The 22,851-nt window shown below is 37.4% G+C and overlaps 1 protein-coding gene across 1 annotated transcript; it reads right to left on the bottom strand.

The window, feature by feature from the left end:
* Positions 1 to 1,354: 1,354 nt before the first annotated feature.
* GABRA6 (gamma-aminobutyric acid type A receptor subunit alpha6) lies at positions 1,355 to 22,443 on the bottom strand. Its single transcript, XM_065734962.1, has 10 exons — positions 22,406 to 22,443; positions 22,134 to 22,252; positions 21,904 to 21,971; positions 20,538 to 20,758; positions 20,354 to 20,436; positions 19,654 to 19,797; positions 19,150 to 19,302; positions 15,392 to 15,651; positions 4,980 to 5,240; positions 1,355 to 1,527 (listed from the first exon to the last, which is right to left on the bottom strand). Exons 1-10 carry the CDS (start codon positions 22,441 to 22,443, stop codon positions 1,477 to 1,479), a joined length of 1,398 nt encoding a protein of 465 aa, XP_065591034.1. The 3' UTR covers positions 1,355 to 1,476.
* Positions 22,444 to 22,851: the final 408 nt, after the last annotated feature.

Consider the following 22,851-nt stretch of genomic DNA (forward strand, 5'->3'; position numbering starts at 1 on the left):
ACATGACGTCTCTGTGCAGACAGTAGTTAATATTGATGCAAGTCTATTAAGTTGTCTGCAACTAAGTCATACAACATGACGAACAGTGACTTCACATGTTCAGTGCAGCTGCTATGCTAGTAATGCTACATGCTTCTGTTGAAACATGAGAAAAAACAGTTGGAGCTAGCTAGCTCATCAGGTTGTTATAATTATTCTAGTGCCAATGAAGTCAATAGAGCACTTGACAATCTATTGGGGTTGATTAACCAACCCCTACATACTTTTTCAGTGACTAAGGTATTTATTTAGAGAAAACAGTAGATCTTGACTTTCCAAATCAATGAAACAATTCATGTTACATTTCAAATAATTTTAAGAGATAATCCCTCAATTTATGTTTGGCCATGTGTAAGATCTGTGTGCTTTTGATTCCAACCAGTGTCCATTACACCTGCTACAAAGGTGTCTGGAGTTTGTTTTGATTAGGCATATCTACCTTTCCCAGTTATATACTTGAAAGGGACTGGAGGTGGAGAAACAAATTATGTGACTGTTTTTGTTGAGAGTGACAGATCAAGTATGCACTGTCTTTCAACTGAACTTGCTGGCAATAATGTGCCCCTGGAAAAAGCTATAGGGAGTGCTTTGTGCAGGTCTGAAGAATCAGCTAATAAACAGAACTTGTTCCCAAACCAGCTACTAAGACCTTCTTGCACTTAGCATGGTAGGCAACTGCATCCATTCAGCTTTTGACCATGAAAACTCCCTGGTGTCAGTTCTGTATTTCCAGATCCTGCCTAGAAATTGCTTGTAATAAGACTGTAAACTTTGTGGTTGCTCTCAACAGTGACAACAAGAACGGTGTAAATAAGCAGCTAAATACATAACCAATCCTTTCTATTTTGTTCCTTTTTTTTCCCCACAAATATTGTATCAAATTAAAGGATATGAAGTTTAATTATGAGAAATCAGGATTCATCATTCCTCTGATCTATGAAAATGTTACGAAAATGCAATGGGATTGCAAATCTGTTTCATAGGATTTTTTAGCATTATTTTGAGGCCAGTTTCAACTGCACATCGGTATGGGTCCTTGCATTTCAGTGACAGAATGCTAGTTTATACCAGTTTTGAATGTGGCTTCCTTAAGTAATCCTCACTGCATTTAAGAGTAATAATCCCATTACTGATATTTTATACCAATGTAAACATTAAATTATTTGTAACAGAATTATAACAAATACAAATCCTTTTTTGAGACCACTGAACAAAATAATTAAACAAGAAATGTTATAGCAGAATCACCATAAGGAATCAAAATTCTGTTATAACTCTGTGCAGTTTCTATATCTTTTATTTGTGCAGAGTTTGTTTCCAGGTGATATCCAGTATAAATACTCAGAGTCTGAGAATTGAGAGCACTTGTTTCCTTCGAAGTTGCTTCAACTCCATAAGACCTTCAGTGACTTATTTTTTTAAGCACTATGCTGTTCTTCAGTTGGTCTGATGATCATTTCGAAGATGCATTGCAGTAGGTTCAAAAAACTGGAAGAAAAATTAAGGGAGAAGTTTAAGCTGTCACTTGTCAACAGTTAAGTAACCAACAATATCACTTGACTTCTGGCTGTCTCGACAGGTTTAACAAAGAACTGCATTATAAGGGAGAATCTTCTCAGAATCTGATGCTCATTAGCTGGACCATCAAAGCTCAGTTATAAGTACATATAGTAACGACTATTTTCTATTGAACATCATTTTTCTGTTGTTGAAACTTAAGCATGATGCACATTATGCTCTGTAAGCTTTATGAATACCGACAGATTTATATTACTTTTCCAGTTCTCATATCTCCGTTTTTTGTTTTCAATTGTCTGTGCATCATTGGCATTTTATCTTCAAGCTGTTACGTAACTCACTTGCTGCCATGAAACCATGTTCCTTGTATTTTCGGGGAATCAGCATTTTTGCCACGTTCATTTATATTTTACCTTCTGTCCCCAAACATAAAAGCTGGCCTCTGCCAGTTTTTCTGCTGTTTATCATTAATCTTTTAACATCATGAGCTTAATTAACTTCATGCAGACATCATTCTGTGTTTGATTATATTAAAAACTGTAATGTAGTATGATGAATAGAAAATATTGGAATGGGTTACTTTAAAAAGGTGTAAGAACAGTGCATGCATTATGAATGACATGACAAACAGACCAACTACTTGTACTCTTATTAGAAGGACGTCTTGTGTTCTCAATCTTCAATTATTAAAATAAAGCAAGCATGCAATTCATCTGTCAAAATCACTATTATACATTAGTGTTCGGCTCTAAGACCTATCGAGATTTAAGAAATAAATAGCAAAAAATTGCATCGATGACAAAATATAAAGCTTTTTGCTTTCTTGTTGGACTGTTGGGTTTTGTGGGGTTTTTTTCCCACCCTTCAAGAGCTTCTTTATTTGGATTATCTGGACGAATGTGTATTGCTTGTTCCTACATAGAGCTTTCTGTGGATGGCAGATATTACTGTGCTTCACAAAAAACATATGACATAGAAACATGCGCATTTCATTTTCCATGGATGTCACATCCTCAAACCTTTCATACAAATTAATTACAGACTGACCTTATGCACTCAGGGAGTAGTAATTCCTCTTAGAGTAATTTTAATGCTTTAATTTTTCATATAATAAATGGGACAGCCCTGCTGCCATTATCAAACATCTGTTAATATTTCTGCATAGGAAATTTGGTTATTTCTGTGAACTGATTTGAAATTTTCTATTTTGTTTTTTAAACAGAAGCCAAATGAGCTCTAATTAGCAACTCAAAAAAAAAAAAAAGCTAGCATACAAAAGGCACTCTTTTCAAGGAATCACACTTCATAACTGAGTAATACTTTATCAATACTAATGCTTTTGGCTTGAGATTGTGATTTGAGTTCCAGTGACCTTTAAGAATGCCATGCTTTGCTTACCTACATTTTGGATCTCCTGTTTGAATAGGAAGGATTATTTTTTTATGATTTTTTTAAAGCAAAAGCAATCTTGGTTTTCCATGAATGTAAGAACTAGTAGAAGGACAAAATGCACTGAATTAAAAAGGTATGTCACAATCATGTCATTTACAACTGGGAACATTAGCAGGAAAATGTAATCCACGATGAACTTGAGCAATAGTTTTCATAACTGTTTAATTCTTCATCATTTGAATTACCCTATCTGTTAATACTGTTCTGTTCTCTAGATCTTCTTGCTGGATTTCTGTCAGTCTGTAAGAATCAATGCGTTTATGAGCTTTTAAAGTGGAATTTTATAAGTATTTACATTCAGCTCTAGGTCCTAATTCTGTGAAGTGTTTTAGAAGCCTATTTCCACTATAACTATTAATATACATGACTTAGTATAAATATTTTTCCACTAACAAAGGAAAATGACAACTGTGTTCCAGATGTTTCTATACCCAAAATATGAATGGTTGAAGGAAATCACCAAAGTCATGGCAAGCTACACAAGCTGAGAAACTGGCCTCCAAACAGAAGCTGTAATGAATACACAAGTTGGTTTTTTACATTCCCCTTCTCTGATTGAGATATCTGAACACATAGTCAATATTTTAATAGCAGGATCAGTATCTCTGGCACAAATGCTAAATTTAGCATTGGGCAGATAGAGTGGCCAGGAGTTAGCAGCTGTGACCTCTTGAGAGAGACATCTGCAGGAACATTTGCAAGAGACAGTGCCTCCTATCTTCCTGCCCTACTGATTTCATATGAGCTGCTTGGCAGTGTACTCCCTCTTAGAGAGTCAGCATGTTCAATAACATACTAGTAGCAAAAATCAGCAAAATTAGAGTCTAGTAGCCTCTGCTTCAAGTAGAGTTGAGATGCCATCCATTAGCTGATCAGTTCTGTCCTGTCACTATGAATTGCAGTATCTTCTGGCTCTCCAAGATGCTTCCCTTGGCCTTCTTTACCTCTAATCTAGGAATTAAATGTAAAACTTGCACACTGCTCATATCAGATTGCCAGCTCCTGTTATTATCGATACAGGGGCTTTGTGCTTTCAGTACCATATAAGCGCCATCGTTATCTCTGTAGCTGTCCTAAATAAAGCTAAGTCTACCAATCATATTGTCTGCAACATAGAGTGAGATTCAAAAACTCTATGGCAACAAACAAAGCAATTAATAAATGTTTTCACCAAGGAGGTTGGACACCATTAGTTGTGTATAAATTCTCCATTTTTCCTTTTTATGTAAATGTTAAAGACTAGATGTTTAGTAACTGCTTGAAAGTGATAAGCTAATCAGTGACTGTACCAGAAATGCTCAGTTTTCAGGGTACACCTCTCTTGTACACTTCATGGATACCTAAAGACATAGTAACTCTCAACTAGATTCAAACAAAATTAAGTGAAGAGTTTAGCAGCTTTATCAGCATAAAGTGGTTCTATTTTAGGAAGAAAGAGGAAAAATTGGTTTTAACAAGTGTAAAAATGGGGACTCTCAATTCACAAAGTGTATGCTGCAACTGTGAGTAGTCCTTCACACCGTTATGTGTTTAGAATAAATAAGAAAATTATTTTTAGGAGGCTAAGATATTTATTGATTATATCATAGCAGATATTAATGTCTAATTAATCTCCTTTGCTGCAACAGTTAACTACCATTCCCTGCTGCAGATGGGAAGATGATGAAACGGAAGATTTAAGATTGACATGTTTGCTGAGAATGGTGTCATAAATTCTTACACAGTTTTCCTTGTTCTGTGTTCTGTCATAGTGTAGAAGGGTTTACATTTCTCACCTTCAAATAGGCTTTCTGCATTTTAATGAATGTGACAGTTCTTTGTTAGAGAAAGGTTACCTAAACTTTCCTCAGAAAGAACTGATCAACTGAAGATGCAACGGCAAGTTAACAGTTTAAATAATATTGGCTAACTAAACGTTATGTACATACGTTAAAAGCATGTTGTTATTATTCTGAAATTGTAATACTCACTTCCATAGTGTCTTTTGAAAGGTAGACAACCCAGTATACCAGGTTGAATCCTGCAAATGCCACTGGAAAGAGGATCCTAGAATACTGGTCTATTTTACTTGTGCCTCCAACAGGTGGTGGTGCTGGGGGGGCTGGAGGAGGAGCAGACACAGGCTGACACTGGGATGCACTGTTGGATACTATGCTGGCTTCAGGAGACTGATCTGCCTGAGAGGTTACGGAGTTTACTCGCTTCTTCAGGTTGCAATTGGAGTCAGAATGCTGAGGAGAAAAAAGAGAAAGAAAAGGTTGATGTATGGCTTCAGAAAGCTTAGGTTTTCTGCTTGTCAGGCTTCTCTTCCATCTTTTACTCATACAAATATTCATCCTAACCATTATGGGACTAGCTTTATACTAAAGTTAAACTCGTCGATTCCTGTATTTTGTGCAGTATTCATAGTAAAGTTCAATTATTCTTCAGAGAGTTGTATGACTTTTAGTTTTACAGCTCTTAGAATTTACCTCTTAGTTGCTAGGCTGGCTTGTTTGTTTGTTATATACAGCTGTTTTATCTGGGGGTCAACCTGCCATTTTTTTCCCCTTTTGCTGAGAGGTCATAGATTTCTTCCTGGCAGTAGCCAAAAGACTTTACTGATGGCTGAAAAAATGCAAAAGAATTCTTACAGCATCATGTTGTTTTTTTATTGTTTTTCTATGAAGTACTCAAGTTTTATGAAAATAGGGAGCAGGATAAATTAGTCTATTATAAGCAATGTAACGTGCAACATTTTGATTTGAGTTGATGTCAGAAAATTCATCAGTAAAAGATGGTAAAACTTATTCCCAGGTTGCTGATGAAAAATGTTGTGTTATGTAAACAGCTGTACTTGGGTTTGAATAAGAAGTTTCTTTTTGACAACAGAAGTATGTGGGTTGCTCCAAAAGTAATGCCTCCTATTTATTTGCATGGAATCTATAATGAAGTCATTAATGCTATTTGTTAGAACAAATTTTCAGCACAGTCACCATTAGCTACATGCTTTTGCCACCAGTGAATAAGAGCCTGCAGCTACATTGCAAGTTACATTGCTACAGTGTAATGCTAAGCTCTCATGGGTAGATGGACCAGTATCCAGAGAGATTAGGGAGGATGGATTCCTTACAGCTGAATTTAGTCTAAATAAAAGGTAAAGAGAAGGATATTGTTTATTTTTTTTTCTTAAGGAATTTTTGTATATACATATATCTTTTAACTATTACCTCTTTTTACTTGCTTCCCTTTGCACTACACATTGAAATTTCCTATTCTGGTGTTGCACCTGTCTGGAATGCAGATATGTTTTTATGGCAAGTAACAGCTTTAAATGGGGGATGATCTACAAATGTGTGACAGAAGCAGAAAGAGGGTTATCCATTTCCACTTGCACTAATCATAATAGTAATCCCACTCTATAAACAGGCTGACTGAGTCTGGGCGACTGATTTTCAGTCAAGTTGCTGTTCCATTATGCTTGTATGCCCTGTGTTGAACTCAGCTGGGGGAGCTGCAAGGTAGCTTGTTTTTTGCTTTGCTGCAAGATAGCTTGACCTTTTGGGGAGAAAGTGATTTCTGAAAAGAAAGCCTCAGACCTTCTCATCTGCAACGTATAAGAGGGTCAAATTCTGCTTTGGATCACTCATACATGAATCAGAATTTACTGTGCTGATGTGATGGAGTTAAAATAGTTGGCAGAGCAGATGTGGCACATTTTAGAATGCAGAAGTAGTCAAACCATTGTGACCCTCTGGATAGGCACTTGAGAAAGTGTAAACCTGGTCATAACTTTATTTATAACTTTATTAAATTTTATGTGTTGCAACAGAAGGAAAATTATCTTGATATGATTTCACTAAATGATTTCAAAGCAGACAGGACAGGAAGGTCTGAAGTCAGCTTATATCCTCAGAATTTGGAGAGGACACTGACTAACTTGATTTTATACCTGTTTCAGCACCAGTTTGGGTGTGTTTTTTATCAATTGAGTAATAGTAAGAACTTCTCACTAACTAAAATAACTTGTTTCAATACTCAGAAAGGATTTTATGTTTTGGTAATGCCACAGTTTGGGTTTTTTGCCATGCTCTTCAAGGGCTTTTATAAACTATTAAGAAGGTTCCTAAGTAATTTCTTACATTAACACACTCATGTGCAAGTCCAGAATATAATGGTCCAGACTATTTTCTTGTCGACCACAACCCAAGATACAGAAGCCTAAATTTATCTGAGAAGAGTAATTAACGTGTTTCTCAGTTTGTCAAGTGTCAGCAAACCAGACTAACTGCTGTAGAACAACACATGTTTTTCATGAGAATTTACTGTTAACCCAAGAGGAAGAGGAAGCAGGAAGAGATCATATAGTTTCTTATATTTGCCTTCTGAACAGCAGTAACAATAATTTGTCTACTATTTTTAGGTTTAATTGTTCCTTTTGACAACAAATTCTACTTACAATGACATCACGAAAATTTGGAAAACACAAAATAGGGAAAACAGGAATGAGTGCTCTATTCCAGTTCCTATTTTGCACACACAATTACTCAAATAGTGAACACTAGAATTTGCTCATGCTCAGGACGTCTTAGGAGGCTCTCAGCAAATTGTTCTGCTTTTAGATATAAAAAATACAGCATATATAACCTTAGACTAATTGCATTTTTTTTCTGTAGGTGCTAATTGTGATGAATGATCTAAAGAGTCTATTAAAATACATATATATAATTCTCTACTGTTCTCTTTTTATTTATACTGCAGATGTGTATTCTTAATTTCAGTTTAGCTTAGGACCCAGCAATGTAATGATTATTTTACATATGCACTTGAATACTGAGTAAGCTTAAACATCTGTATGCCCACACTTCTCTCTTTTACAAACTTATTTTCCTTTCTTCTGTGATTGACATGCAGTAAAACAAGACATTTGTGAGAATAAATTCTAAACGCTCAGGAAAAAGATGCAAATTCTCCTTTTCTTTGAAACGTATTGGATTAAGGCTATTGAATTTTGCTGGTGTCGCAATAAAATAAATAGATGAATAAAAATTTGAGGACCAAAACCCTATATCTGTACATGGCAGAAAACTAAACTGCATATTTTTCCCTCCTGCCCCTCTCACCATCTCAGTAGATACTGTTTCAATAACTTCAGTGACTCATATTACATACATGAAATCACATAGCAGTCACATAGCTCCCAAAGAGCAAGTTAAGCATAGTTTATCTCCCTAAATCCTTCTCAGACGTTCCTAACACACAGCAGCGTGGCCTGTAAAACCTCTGCTCAGCTGTTGAACGATCTATATGCAGCACCTCGCAGCAAGGAAATTCAGTACGTTATATAAGATCTTTTGGGCATGCACTAAGGAAACACAGTATTTACTGTCATGTGCAATTTAGGCATCTATGTCATGCCAGAGATTTGTTATAACCTGTAATTTAGAGATTCCTTTACATATCTCTTCTGTGGGATCTGACTAAAAAAAAATGTCTTAGAAACATTTTGTGAACAGTGCTCTGCATACTTAACAGCTGAATGTAATTTAGATATCATTAATAGTCGTTAGCTTTGGACATCTCTTTGGGCATCCTAAATTTCCTTTCCTAGACATATTACGAATAATTACCCACCACAGCATTGTTTTCTTTCTGTTTTACCCTGGCAAAAGGGCTAAATTAATCAACTGGTGCATGGGAAAGCCATGTTCAAATTCTTCCTTAACCTGCAGAGACTGAAACTCATCTCTCTAAAATTATAGCCTAAGCCGCAGGTGAACATGTTTAGGGGAAGACTGTTACTCGTTTCAATATGATTGTACCATAGTAGTGTCTCTTCCTAAAATTTAGACATAGTATATCATAAAACTCATAATTAGCGTAGAGCCTCTGTCAAAATATATACTTATGTTGAATTTAAATATGCCATCATGTTTGGACTTGTTAACTTAGCAGTGTCAGTCTAGAGCAATCCGTGATATTTAGTGGGAGTCTGAATTGGAAGTAAGGAGAAAGGAATCAAAATTCTGCCTGTGTATAGTACAAACAGTACCACAGAGCTTTTATCTCTCTTATTTGACTTGCTTGTTTTCACTGCCCCCCTGCAATAAGAAGGGATTAGACTTCAACGCTGAGCAAAAATATCTAAAGCCAGGGAAAACATTTTCCATCTGTATTTTTCTGTGTATGATTTCAGCTTCTTCTAAACCTTCCTTGCTGTACTGCATTTGGTTTTCCAATTAAGCATTTAATTTGGGTAGAACCTAATAATCTGCATGTACTTTCCTTGTAAAGACAACAAAAAGTCAATAGAATTGCAAGTTGTTTCTTGTTTTAAGTAGTCTACTTGATATCCTATGGTTGTGGAGAAGCAGGAAGGCCTCTATAATTTGACAGAAAGTGTCAGGTTCTCAGTTAAGGCTTTTAATGTGCATAACTTTTCAAGGATGGCTTCATAAAGGGTTGCTGATAATCCGAATAGAAGTGCTCTCCTTTCAACTGTACTACAGTTCTCATTAAACATACTCACTGTATTCTGATGTAATTATATAAAACTAAATCCTCTATACAGAAATGATATATGGCTGCTCTGCAGTTGGGCAGGGTTGTTAAAGAGAATGAGAATTCTTTTCTGCTCAAGCCATGTTATTTTTGAAAAGGAGGTACAGGGCAATATGTAGGGACAGGGTAGCTCTGCCAGCAGTATTTCACTGTTCTGTGCTGTTTTCTGTTAAAACAATAGGTCTTTTAGAGAACAAACATAATCAACCAACAACCCCTTAACAGTCTCTCTGTTACATGTAGTGTCTTACATGGAAAAGCTTTCTTTTGATCCACAGTGTTTTCTCCCTGTCCTGTCCCTGACCATCTTGCAAAGCATTACTTTAAATGGTGCGCTTCAACCAGTATCACCAATTACCCTTCCCCTGCAACTTCTAGAATTAGAGTGTTAATAAAGTCATAATGATGAAGCAATATGATTAATATAAGAAAACTATATTTTTAATGAATTAAAAACCAAATGCTACAATGCTTTATGTACACACACACACATATATATGTATATGTACACACAAAAAATGTTTGGTTTTGACATGCTAGAGCAAGCTTGGTCACCATATGAGCAAAAGGAGGCTTCTGTCAGGGTCCAGATGACTGCCCAGCTTGTTGCCATCGTATTTTGGAGTGGAACACCCATAGTTTTGTATTTCACACAAGGTTTGCCTGCAGCTGACAGAGAGAGCAAGCCAAATTCTGCTCTCAGTTAACTGAGGTAAATAGAGTGGCTTGCTTAGAACCAAAATAGGCATGCTGGGCTGTCATCAGTTTACAGAGCAAACAGTCAGACCATTGTAACTCTCCCTGAAACCAGTCTATGACAGTAACTTTGGGAGAGTTTCTCCTACTTCATTAGAATAACAGAGAATTTTGTCTTCTGCCACTGCCATTTTCTGAATGCAGTTTTTTTGGGGATATAATAAAAACCTGAGAAAAAGAGTTGGTCATTTGAGTAATGCAAGATTTTGAACAAATTTAACTAGATTCAACCGAAAGGAGTCTTTTGGATACTATTTTGAAATCCTTTTTTTTATTATTATTATTATTTCTGCAGGAAAGGCATTTAATTTGGCTTTAAAAACAGAACAAAAAAACAAAAAAAAAAAACAACTGAACATGTTCTGTAGATGCTTTTATGAGTATGATACCTTTTGTGAGTTCAGGCCTTCACTGAAAGCAACAGAAGCTTCCAGCTGTTTTATAAATCCTTATTTTCATTTGTATGAAAACTATTCCCCTGTGCCTGTCCTACCTGAAATAGTAGAATGGGTCTCCTGACAGAAAGAGAGAACTCAGAGAGGGTACAGACCTTCCACCACTATGTTCTTTAGCTGTATTTCAGGCAATTTTAGACAATATCATGTATAAAATATTACCTGATTGCTGCTACAAGTAGAAGAGTTGCATTGCCATGGAAGTTTCCTAATAAGAACATCTCACTTTTCTTTTACATCTGGATTCCCCAAAACTAATTAATCCTTTACATTTTTTTAGAAATTTTCTCAGTGAAATATAGAAGACAAGAAGCATTTTTTGATTCACTGCTCATTATTCTTCATCCTACAAATAACACTCCCTGTAACTAAAAACCTGACAACTTTCACACGTTTCAAAAATGAGTGGCAAATAAAAACGCTAGCACTGTAAGTGGATGGAAAACTTTACTACCCTGTGTAATAACAAACAAATAAGTAAATAAATCACAGATGGGACGGGGGGGGGGGGAAATAAGGTACCAAAGCCCAGAGCATGACTGAAGGGAGAGATTTTAATTTTAATTTTTTTTGTAAATCATATGCAGTAGACAATAAGTTAGAATAATTTGAAATGTATAAGATATGAATTTTAATATATTTTATCTAGTGTATTGGAAGAGAGAAAGAGAAGAGACAGAAAGAGGTACAGGAAAGGTAGGATAAATTATGCAAAGGAGAAGGAATAAGAACTGCGCCTTCTAGAAGGAAAAGCGAAGAATGAATTTAGAGGCAAACAAATGGAACAATTATGGGCAGGGATGAGGGAACAACTAAGAGAAGTTCAGGTCCTCAGAAACAGCTCCTAAACCTACAATAAGAATGGAATATTAAGCTGTGTGCCTTATTAAACAGTCTGAAGATCAGTAATGTAACTATAAAAGACTACAGTTCAGTAGAGGATGATGATCCTGAGGAACAGACTCATGCAATCAGCCTGTGCTAACTACATAGTTAGCACTCAAATCAGCTAGTTCAAGTCTGTTTCAGCTGAAATTAGGTTACTGACAGCACAGGATGTTCATCTACGTGACAACAAAACAAACCCTTTCCTATTTGCCTTTATCTCACAGAAGAATATAAATAAATTAAAAGATGCTTCTTGAAGCCTGTTATCATACAATTAGTCCTTTTTCTCAGCATGCCTTTCTAAAATGAAACATTTGAAATCCAATAGGGTTAACTACGTGAAGTTTTCCAGAAACCTTTCTGACTGTATCTTCTTTCCTTCAGTGATAAGGACTTGTCATTTTTATAATTTCCTTGATTTTTCTTTAAATGCAGTGGAGGTTCATAGTGAGAACTGGGCCTTTAAGAAAAATGTGGTGGAGTTAATAACACTTGAAAATTACTATTCTGGATAATTTGTGCTCTGACCAAGAGTAGGACTACAGCATTTTGTGGACTGCTTTAGAGACTAAGCTTACCTTAATGTTGCTGGTTTTACTCTTCCAAATCTATGTTATTAGTTAGCTGTAAATAATTTTTTTAAGGAAATGGTTGCAATGTGCTTGCTAGATGTTTTTAACATTCCATTTTTGTTTGCTTTAATTTGGAAAAACCAACAAGGAGCTATTTATAAAATCAGGAAGTTGTGTCTTCAGTTTGGCTCTGTGCTTTTTTTGTGGATGAACTCCTTGATAAGAAAACCTGAGGTCTTACCATTTATTTATTTGTATTAACTCACCCAATAGCAATTTTTAAACTTGTGCGTGGTATTGTTTGCAGTGATACAGAAAACACCTAAATCTCACCCACAAGCTGTGAAGCAGCTACGGTCATTAGGAATATGTTCTAGTATATCTGGGCATATATAGAGGGTTGGTTTTGAAGCACTTGAGATGTGCTTCAAGAGATCTGGGAGGTTTGGTGGGGACTTTCAGCATCTGCTGAGATTTCACTGGCAGTAGCACACATTGAGCAGAGTAGCTCAAAGTTTTCATACTCAGCAGAGATAATAATAGAACAAGTGCAGCTTTTTTTTTTCTTTGTGGAAACCTCAATATAATTAACTCAAATAAGAAAGTGTGTATAGGAAGAGCTGTCACCCTTCTCCTTCGTGTAGCTATTACAGTATTTTCCTCATTCTACATAAGGTTATGTTTTTAGCTGCTTTTCTATAGCATGTTCTACCAAAAAAAAAAAAAGTGATCAAAAAGAATATGACTGCAGTGTTAGTACAATTTAATGTTCCTTTAGTCTTAACACTATTTTTCTCATTCTGTACTATTCTACAGCTACAGTATTCTGCTCATTCAATTCAGAGTTCTGTTGAATATGGTATCATGGGTGGGGGAAAGCATGTTCTAATGTAAACTTTAGCAAATATGTGCTCTTTTTCTCTCTTTTTTTTTCTGTTTGTTTTGTAATGTTTTAATGTAGTTATAAAACTTTTGCTTACTGGTTAAAATAAATGAAGATTTTAAAGTTGCAAGTATTGCCAAAACTACATCAGCTTTTCTGCTGTCGGACAAATATCAGTGCAGGAATCTGTGAACTCTTGCATCTAACCACCAATTTTGTTTGTTTGCTTGTTTTTTATTTTCTTTTATATTTTCTTTATATAATGGTGAATTAAAAACAAAATCTGTAGCTCAGAATTAGAATATATGAAGATTTTATTCTTCTACTATTTACATGTTTAGTGAAAATAAAATGTATTTTTTATTTTCTTGTTATGTCTTACATATGTCTTTTCAATTACTGTTTTTAATATTAAAAAATATATATATTAACATACAGTATGGTTTTACAAGCCCAATGCTTCCCTGCCAACTGGTCAGTGTGCATCTGGCATGACAATTTTCTTTTCCTTAACTACAGAAGGAAGGAATGCCATCCAAAGGAACCTGGATAAGCTTGATAAGTGAGAACACATGAACCTAATGGGGTTCAACAAGGTCAAAATAAAGGTGCTCCATCTTGATCAGGGTGGTTCCAGACACAAGCACTGACTGGGAGAAGAACTCATTGGGAGCAGCCCTGTGCAAAAGGACTGAAGGATGAAAAGCTGGATGTGAACCAGTGCTCACCAACAGTACCCTGGGCTGCATCAACAGAGGGGTGGCAGCAGGGTGAGGGAGGGACTGACTCCCTCTACTCTGCCCTTGCCAGGCCCTATCTGGAGTACTGCATCCAGGACTGGGGTCCCCAGTATATGAAAGATGCAGAGTTCTTGGAGCAGCTCCAGAGGAGTGCCACAAAGATGCTCAGAGGACTGGAGCACCTCTTCTCCTCTTCTATGAAGAAAGCTTAAGAGAGCTTGGCTTGTTTAGTTTACAGAACAAAGGCTCCAGAGAACCCTTCCCAAGACCTCTCAGTACTTAAAGGAGGCTTATAAACAAGAAAGATGCCAACTTTTTATGTGGTCTGGTATTGATAAGACAAGAGGGAATGATTCAGAACTAAACAATGGGAGATTTACACTAGAGGCTAGGAGGAAATTCTTTATCCAGAGGGTGATGAGGCACTGGCACAGGCTGCACAGAGAAAGCTATAAGTGCTCCTTTTCTGGAGAAGTTCATGGCCAGGTTGGATGGAGCCCTGGACAACCTGATCAAGTGGGTGGCAACCCTGTCAACAACTGGGTGGTTAGAACCAGATGACTGTTAAGCTCGCTTCCATCCAAGCCATTCAATGGCTATCTCCAATGAGGACCAGTAGCAACATGCTTTGTAACTCTGTCTTTGGTATTATGTGGAACTTATTAATTAAACAACACATTAAATGCACCTAAATTTTATACATTTAACAGTTAGTTATAAGGAAATGTGGAAAAATGATCATATGATTGGAATGTTGTTATCCTGATGTGCTTTTAGGCCCCTATTAAACTTGCAGATCCAGTGATTCTGGAGAGGTCATTCAAATTCTGTTATTCCTCTCACAATGGGTTATGTGGTAGAAAAAACCATCCTGCAAACAAGAGGGCTGTACTGATACACTGTGAGACAACATGAAGTACTTAGCCCAGGATGTAAGGAATATCATTTACAAGCAGTTCTGACATAAGTTTTTCAATACTAGAAAGCTTTCTTGTCAGTCACATGTAGTGAGATCTATCCCTGCTCCTTACATTTACACTTTCTTTTTTTTATTTCCCCAAGCTTCCACCAACACAGATTTTTATGAAAGTAACAGATGCCAAGTTTATGTAAAGGATAATTTCTCTTCTTCCAGATGACCCACTTATGGTATATGCCAGGATACTACAGTGATCCTATAATCATCTGGCCAATACACAGATTGATTGCACAGTACAGTGTCCCACAAATTCTGCAGACTTACTCAAGAGAATGACACAGCTGCCTGGCCACAATGCCTGCAGCACTGCTCAAGGGGTAGCAGTCCAATGTCATTCCTTATATATCTTACCAAATAAGCATCTCTCTAGTAAATCATACCACAAATTTAAATAAACAGTCTGAATAAATTAAGTATTTCCGTTTTCTGAAAAAGGGAACCACGTCATTGGTAAATAGGCATGATCTGGTTACATAATTTGTTTCAGGTTAAGATCACTTTTTACTATGGTTTCACATTCAGCTGTCTTTCTATATATGATATTTATTATCAGAAAAGCAAGCAATTACCGAGACAATCTCGTCCTCTGCCGGTACAGTTGCTGCTGATAGTGCTGCTGCCAGTGCTGCTGCCCTTGCTGCCTTCCTCATTGCTCTCTGAGTCTGAAGATTGGTAAAGTAGTTGACAGCTGCAAACTCAATAAGTGCAGAGAAGACAAAGGCGAAGCACACAGCTATGAACCAATCCATAGCAGTGGCATAGGACACCTTGGGCAAAGAATGGCGTGCACTGATGCTTAAAGTGGTCATCGTTAGAACTGTAGTAATTCCTTGAAAATAAGAGAGAAAACAGAAGAAAACATTAGAATTCTGCTGTTCTTAAATTCATCTCTGTGTGTTTATGCACATACATAACATATAAAATCTCTCTGTTCAGGTAACTAACAAGTATTTCATGTCCTGAAGTAATTCATGTTTAGTGACTTATGTATCTAAAAATATTCTTCCTTAATACATTAAGCTGACTGGAAGTTAGGATAACTACATGCTACAGGTTGCATCTTCTTAGAGCTGTGATAAAACATGGGTATAATGAAACTCAGGCTCAGGCTCAGAAAGATGCTTCACTTGAAGAGTTATTAAGTGGAATGTTTGACAGAAATGTAAATTAACATGACATGATTTCCTACCAGTGTTATGATCCTCCCTATCTCCTATTGTTGCATAAGACAGATCATGGCTTACAGAACTCTCACTGAATCCATCTGAATTTTACATTAAAATAAGTGGTAGGCTATGATCCAAATATTTCTAGTAATACGAGTTCGGTCTTTCGTACAGTGATCTTTAATTTCTGAATACATTTCTAAGGATTCGCTAACAGTATATTGACTTGAAAGCTCCCATAGTTACAAATAAGGAAAGAAGGAAAAATGCACTTCTCTAAAACTTTTTAGGTATTTTCACACACAAATCTGATCATGTAGTTTATGAGCCCCATAAGTGTTCTTCAGGTCTATCATGAACTTACTGTTTCTGTTTTGGAATGTGCAGCATGAATCATGTGGGAAGTATACTTACTTCCCACTGCTGCCTGATACAAGAGCAAACTCATCCATTAAAACACACACGCCTCTGTGACTCATGTTTACTTATAATTATGCCAGCTCGAATCTGAAAAATACAGGTATTTAAAGACAGCAAGCTGGAGAATACCCTCTTCTGCTCCTTTCTGCAGTTGGAAAAGGGTAGGTGGGAAAGTAAAAGATGTTATCATGTCATGTTGTGATGATGAATCAATGCTATGAATGATACTGAGTGGAAAGGATGCAGTGTCATTGCATACTGCAGGGTGACTTGATTATTCTCAGGATTTTTCTGCAACTCTCACATGATGTAGCTTGCCAACTGTCTGAGATCAAATAATTCTCAATGTCACTACTTAACATGTTCTAATGAAATGCAAATAGAAGATATTTAAGAATATGTAGGATATCTAATTCTCCCAATTCTGCCAGACCCGTTTAATAACGTAAGTGCAACTATGCTGAGATAAATTTCAAATGTCCGGAATGAACTTTTCAATATGATGCATGATTTGATTAAGATCTGCCCATGTGCTAGTTAATAATAATAATAAAAAAGATATTTTCTGTGTCTGAATAAAAACTCACTGCAGCAGGAATTTAAACTTAGGAATAGGACTCCTAATCCATCAGAGATATAGATAAGAATATTCTCAATGTGAATTTTGATGAAATGTTCTGTACTGTGCAAAACTACTTTATCAAACAGAATGCTACATTATGTTGGTAAAGTGCAAACTGATGACTGTCTTTCCATTTTGAAAAATCTGGTACATAATGCAAATACTGAAATACTACTTTAAAAATAATTTAAAAAAATCTGTATCTGAGAAGTTATAAATAAAGCTTAATAACTAGATAATAAGTTATCAAAGGTGATCTCCTAGGAGGGTAGAAGCTGGCCATGGGTCTGTGCAAAATAAGGTAACTTTTTGCCAAACTCAAAAAAGATTACATAAAGGTACATAAAAAATATGAAATTATAGCCACTGTTACATGGGTTCAAAGCATTTGACAGTTAATAGATCATACACAGAACCTGGCCTCAAAGAACCATGCTTCTTACTCCAAGTAATGTCTGATAACACTGTGCTTTACAAAAAGATACATATACATACATATGTATAAACATATCTGCATACAGAAGCTCCACACACAATAAGGAATCTCATATTGTCAATCTGCTGTTCTTTCCAATGTCACAATGATAAAGAGCACAAGAATATTTTTCCTATACTTCATCTGTATTTCTGCAAATAATAGATGCTTACAAACATTAATTTATCTTACTGCAGTGTTATCTGCAAAAGATAACTGGCCTCCACTCTGGAGGTGAGTAGATTTGCTAAGTGATTTTTTCTGACAACTTGGTTTGGTCACATTATTGCTATTTTTCTACCATTAATTTCCCACAAACTTATACTTCTAGAAGGTTTTTATATATCCTGTTGCATAATTTTATATATATATATATAAATATACACATAATTACATATATATAATAATATATAATGCATACTGTTGTGTAACTATCTCACAGTTTTATAAGACAAAAGCAAAACAGAAAAATCTTTGCAATTCAGGTATTTGCAATATGATGCAGAAATGATGCATTTCTTCGTTTTAAACATTTTCTTTGTTAATGTTGCTAAAAGTATTTTTTATAATAAACTGGCCTTTTCTGCTTAAATGAAGGTATTTAGATGTTTGGGATTTCGAACCAGTGTTGAATACAAATTTATACCTTTTCTGGGAGATATAAGAATGGAAAAGTACAGACATAGGCTTTTTAAATGCCAAAATGATTAATTTTCCAAAAGAAAGGTGTCTATTTTGTTGCTTCTTAAAATGTTTTCTTTTCCTAATTCTAAATTTACTCTTGGGCTTGTCATTAAGTCTTTATTTCTGCGTTTATGATCTTTTGTAATAATGGACAAAGCTCTTACTTTGGGGAGAATTAAATCAAACCAGTAGAAACATAAAAGGCCCATGCAATATGTAGGCATACTCCTCATTACTGCTGCAATCTGTGCAAGGGACAAGATGAATCTCAGCTAAATTCATCCTTCTAAAGACCTTGGTAGTTGTTTAGATACCGTTGTAGAGAGCAGTGCTCCAGAATGAGAGCTAGATGAGGTCCCAACCCATAAAAACACAACCACTTTAGCACAGGTTAGTTTCAGAACAGAACAAATCAATAGAAAAATTCCTGTTTGATAAATGGAAAATTGACATTTACTCTGAAATTGTCATTTCCTCAGGGAAAAAAAAATCTGTGAAGAAAATCATCACAAGTCTGGCTAAAGAAACATTCTGCGTAAATATTTTTGACTCTTGAGCAGATTCAATATCATTTGGTTTAATTTTTAGTAATATGTTTTTGTTCACTGAAACGTACTTTCTGTCTTTTTCAGTTTAAAGGCTAATCCCCACTAGATTACTGTAGCTGTTTAATACAGTGGATTGAATAGTGATGAAGTGAATGACAAAAGAAACAAAACATGAATACCAGCCACGGTTCTTGCTGGAACAGATTCTTTGTTGATCCAAAACACAACTTGCGACAGGACTACAGTCATGATGCATGGAATGTATGTCTGAATGAGATAGTAGCCTATTTTCCTTTGGAGATGGAAATAGAGCAGCTGAAGTGAATATTCACCTAAAACAAACAAGCAATGAAAGTGATGAATGAATGGTATGTATGATGTTGAGGTGTTCAAAGACCTTAATGCAGCATACCAAAAACTGTTCTGGCTGGAACAGACTCCTTGTTAATCCAAAAAGACACCTGAGAAAGAATGACTGTCATAATGCAAGGAGTGTATATCTGTATCATGAAGTACCCCATCTTCCTTTGCAAGTGGAAATAAACTGTCATGATTACATATTCACCTGTTAGGAGACAAGTAAATCAGCATTATTTTGGCAACGTATGAGTAAACATTATTGGCTTAAATTCAATACTATGTCCTAAGGACAGTACAGATACACCTTCAATTATATAATAAAAGTAAATTGACAATGAAAGGTAAAGAGACCTGTTGGAGAAGAATATTAATTTTCACGTAATGTTTTTAATGCGAGTCTTTTAGGAGACCACAGCTGAATTCTTTCCAAGGAGTTTAGTCTTCAAAATGACAACAGGCAATTATATTCATGCAATTGTATACTGAACAAAAAACTCTGTAATCTATTTTCAAGAAGTTTTATATAGTCAGTACTTCTCACATGTCTACATCTTACCTGTGTTAGACTTAATTGTTTCACTAGATACGGTTTGTCCTATGAGATCATACTGGAGGAGACTGGATGACTCCTGTGGTACTTCTACGGAGTGCAGGGGTCCTTTTTTCCATGTATAAATTATTTCACTTTTGGGGTAAGCATCTGAGTTACACAGGGAAAAAAATACTAATATAAATTAAAAGATCTATAAGCTATTAAAAATGAAAAATAAAAAAATGTATCATGATCCCGTTGTCCAAATATCCACAGAAACTTGCACCCTGCTCCAATAGATTTCTGATAGCATTAATGACAAAATGAAAAAAAAATGGAAATAAGAGAATGCAGAGAATGACTGTGATGGAAACATAGGTACTAAATTTTGCTTTTTAATTTGCTATTAAATGCATGCATTGATTACCAGAGATTGTCTAAATGTCTTCATTCTATAAAACTAGACTTCAGTAAATGTACTACAGATTTTATGACTTGTTAAAGGAACGAATTTGAATACTAATAATTTGTTACAGTCATCCTTCAGAGAACATATCCATGTGCCTAATAGCTGTCTGAGCTTCAGAGGAGAAAGTAATACTCTAGTGTAAGAACATAATAAAAACTTTCAGTGATGTGTCCTGGGATCTCACTTCTGATCTTCTCACATACATGGAAACCAAAGGCATTACTATATGAAAACGAAGGGTATAGAATAACATACAGCTTCCAAACTTCAAAGGGCAAGCATGTCCATCCATTGGGAAGTTCACCAGCCGCATAGGACAGTCAGCATTAATGGTTAGTCTAGAAAACATTAAAGTAGATGACAGCAGAAAATAAATAATGTGCTGGAAAAATGCTGAAAGAGTGAAAAACAAAGGTCAGCTAAAAGCAGAAGCTCTCACCTCATTGTGTAAAGAATAGTTCCATTCTGCATAATTCTGAAAAGTTTGTTAGGAGTTGTCATATTATGAGCAATTGATTTTTTTCCATTTCTAAAAAACGTGTCTGGTGTCCATATTTTACTGACCATTAAATTGTTCAATCTCAAAATTTCAGTTGGCCCACCAAACTTCAACCTCTCATCAGTCCACGTCTGCCGGAAGAAGACATCCATTGTGTATTCCTATGGAAAATAAATAGGTGCATTTTGTGTGAGGATCAGCAGTCCAAAGCTGCTGTATATAGAAAACTCCATGAAAGACCTTACCAAGCATGTTAATGGCTTTTAATTTACTGCTTAATCCTATTACTGTTAAGTAGTAACAAAATAAATAAATAAATAAATGAGAAAAAATATTGTTTTTTTATTTGAAGAGTCGTTGCAAATTAACCAATGAGCAGATAACTTGATGTAAAAAAAATAAAATTCACTGAAAGTGACTGAGGTCCAAAGAGAAATACAAACATCTACTTCTGTATCTTTTCTAAGTGCAAAAACAAACTGCTAATATTTAGCTGCCAGGAACATATACATGTACACTGGGCCTCTTTTGCAGCTAATTCTGCATAGTCATATAGAAAGGACTGGTATGGAAAATATTAATTGCAGTAACATCATGTTGATGATATATGTTAATCTTAAGGATTCTCAATAATATTGTCTCAAGCGTTCAGGAAGGAATTAGCTGCTAAAGTCATATAGGAAATGGAGCTAAACCTTGGCAGGAGGCAGACATGAACGAAAGCACACCTTCTCTATGCCTCAGACTGACTTACGAAGAGAGGTAGAAAAAGTTTCGGGTGCATTTATGGTCACACGGCGGAATACAGTCTCTAAGCCAAAAGTAGTGACTGAAGTCCATTTCAAGATGAGAGCACTGATGGTTCACCCTTCCCCTGGGGGCTGCTGCTGTAATCCATGGAGTTAACCCAACTGCAGCTACCTGAATTCTGGAGGCTCCCAGCAGGACGAGGAGCCGCTGTCTCACAAACGGCACTACCTCCACAGCTGCATGGTAGCCTGTCTCCTACCACGCGGCTTTCGAGCCAGCCTCCGTGCCAGGGCACAGCTGCTTCCGAGGTTCAGGAGGCGTCTTTAACCCCTCCGTGCGCTGCCCTCGGTGCCCGGCTTCGCTCGGGGCCACGGGGCCGCGCCGGGTGACTGCGCTGGGGAAATAGCTATATGCAGCTCCAGCCAAAGCGCTCTGCCGGGCCGTAGAGATTGTCAAGAAGATTAAAGCTCGTAATCTGCTCTAATGACGGACAGCTCAGATGCCACCGTAATGAACCCCGGGAAAGGAGAGCAGGGGCAGCGCGCGGGGCCCTTACCATCTCCACGTCGGACACCGGCCCGAAGCTGGTCACGTAGATGTCTGTTTTGACTTCTGTCACGGCGCCTGCGGGACGCGGACAAGAGTTGGGCGCGGAGCGGAGCGGGCATATATATATATGTATATATGCGGGCATATAGGGCCCGGTTTCGCCCCGTCCCCCCACCCCCCGCCGCTGTGTCCCGCCCGATGCGCTGCCCCGACGGGTCGGGAGTTTCGCCCCTCTACCTCCAAATCCCGGCCGCAGCCTGTTGTCGTAGCCGTCCAGCAGCTTGTCGAGGATGCGAGTGATGTTTTCCGAGTAGAGGTCTCCCCCGTCTCCCTGCCCCCCCAGCGCCTTCTCAATGCTGCGGGGAGAGGCGAGTCCCGCCGTCAGCGCCCCACGCGCATCCCAGCCCGCCCGTCGGACCCGCGCCCCTTCGGGGAGAGCGGGACAGGAGCGGACCGCTCACACGTCGGTTAGGGGACGCTTTGGGGTCCGGGGCGATGAGTTCGCTCACCTCACAGCGACGCAGACCCAAGCGATGAGCAAAGCCATGCCTCAGGTGTGCACGAGGACGCCCTCGGATCCGTCACCTGGAGCAAGTTCGGGCGCTCATCCTTCCCCTCTCGACCGGCGGAGCACGGCTGGCTCGGCCCCGTCCCCGCTGCCCTCGGGCTGGGCTGGGCTGGGCTGGGCTGGGCTGGGCTGGGCTGGGCTGGGCTGGGCTGGGCGGCAGTGGCTGTGGCTGTGGCTGTGCCCTCCGGTTCCGCCGCCGCTCAGCCCGATGTGACCGCCTCGGTGGGGGAATTAGGGTTTGAAGGGACGGTGCGCGGTCGGAGAGCAGTGACAATAATCGAATAAGGCATTAGGGGAGATTAAAAGGAAGAAATCCACTGCTAGTTTTGGCATGGAATTAGCAGGGACCCGTTAGGAAATCTGGAAAAGCGCTGGCATCTTGCTGAT

The sequence above is a fragment of the Cyrtonyx montezumae genome, unplaced genomic scaffold (genome assembly GCF_038088225.1).
Source record: "Cyrtonyx montezumae isolate F1298 unplaced genomic scaffold, pur_monq_1.0 scaffold_18, whole genome shotgun sequence".
NCBI lineage: Eukaryota > Metazoa > Chordata > Aves > Galliformes > Odontophoridae > Cyrtonyx > Cyrtonyx montezumae.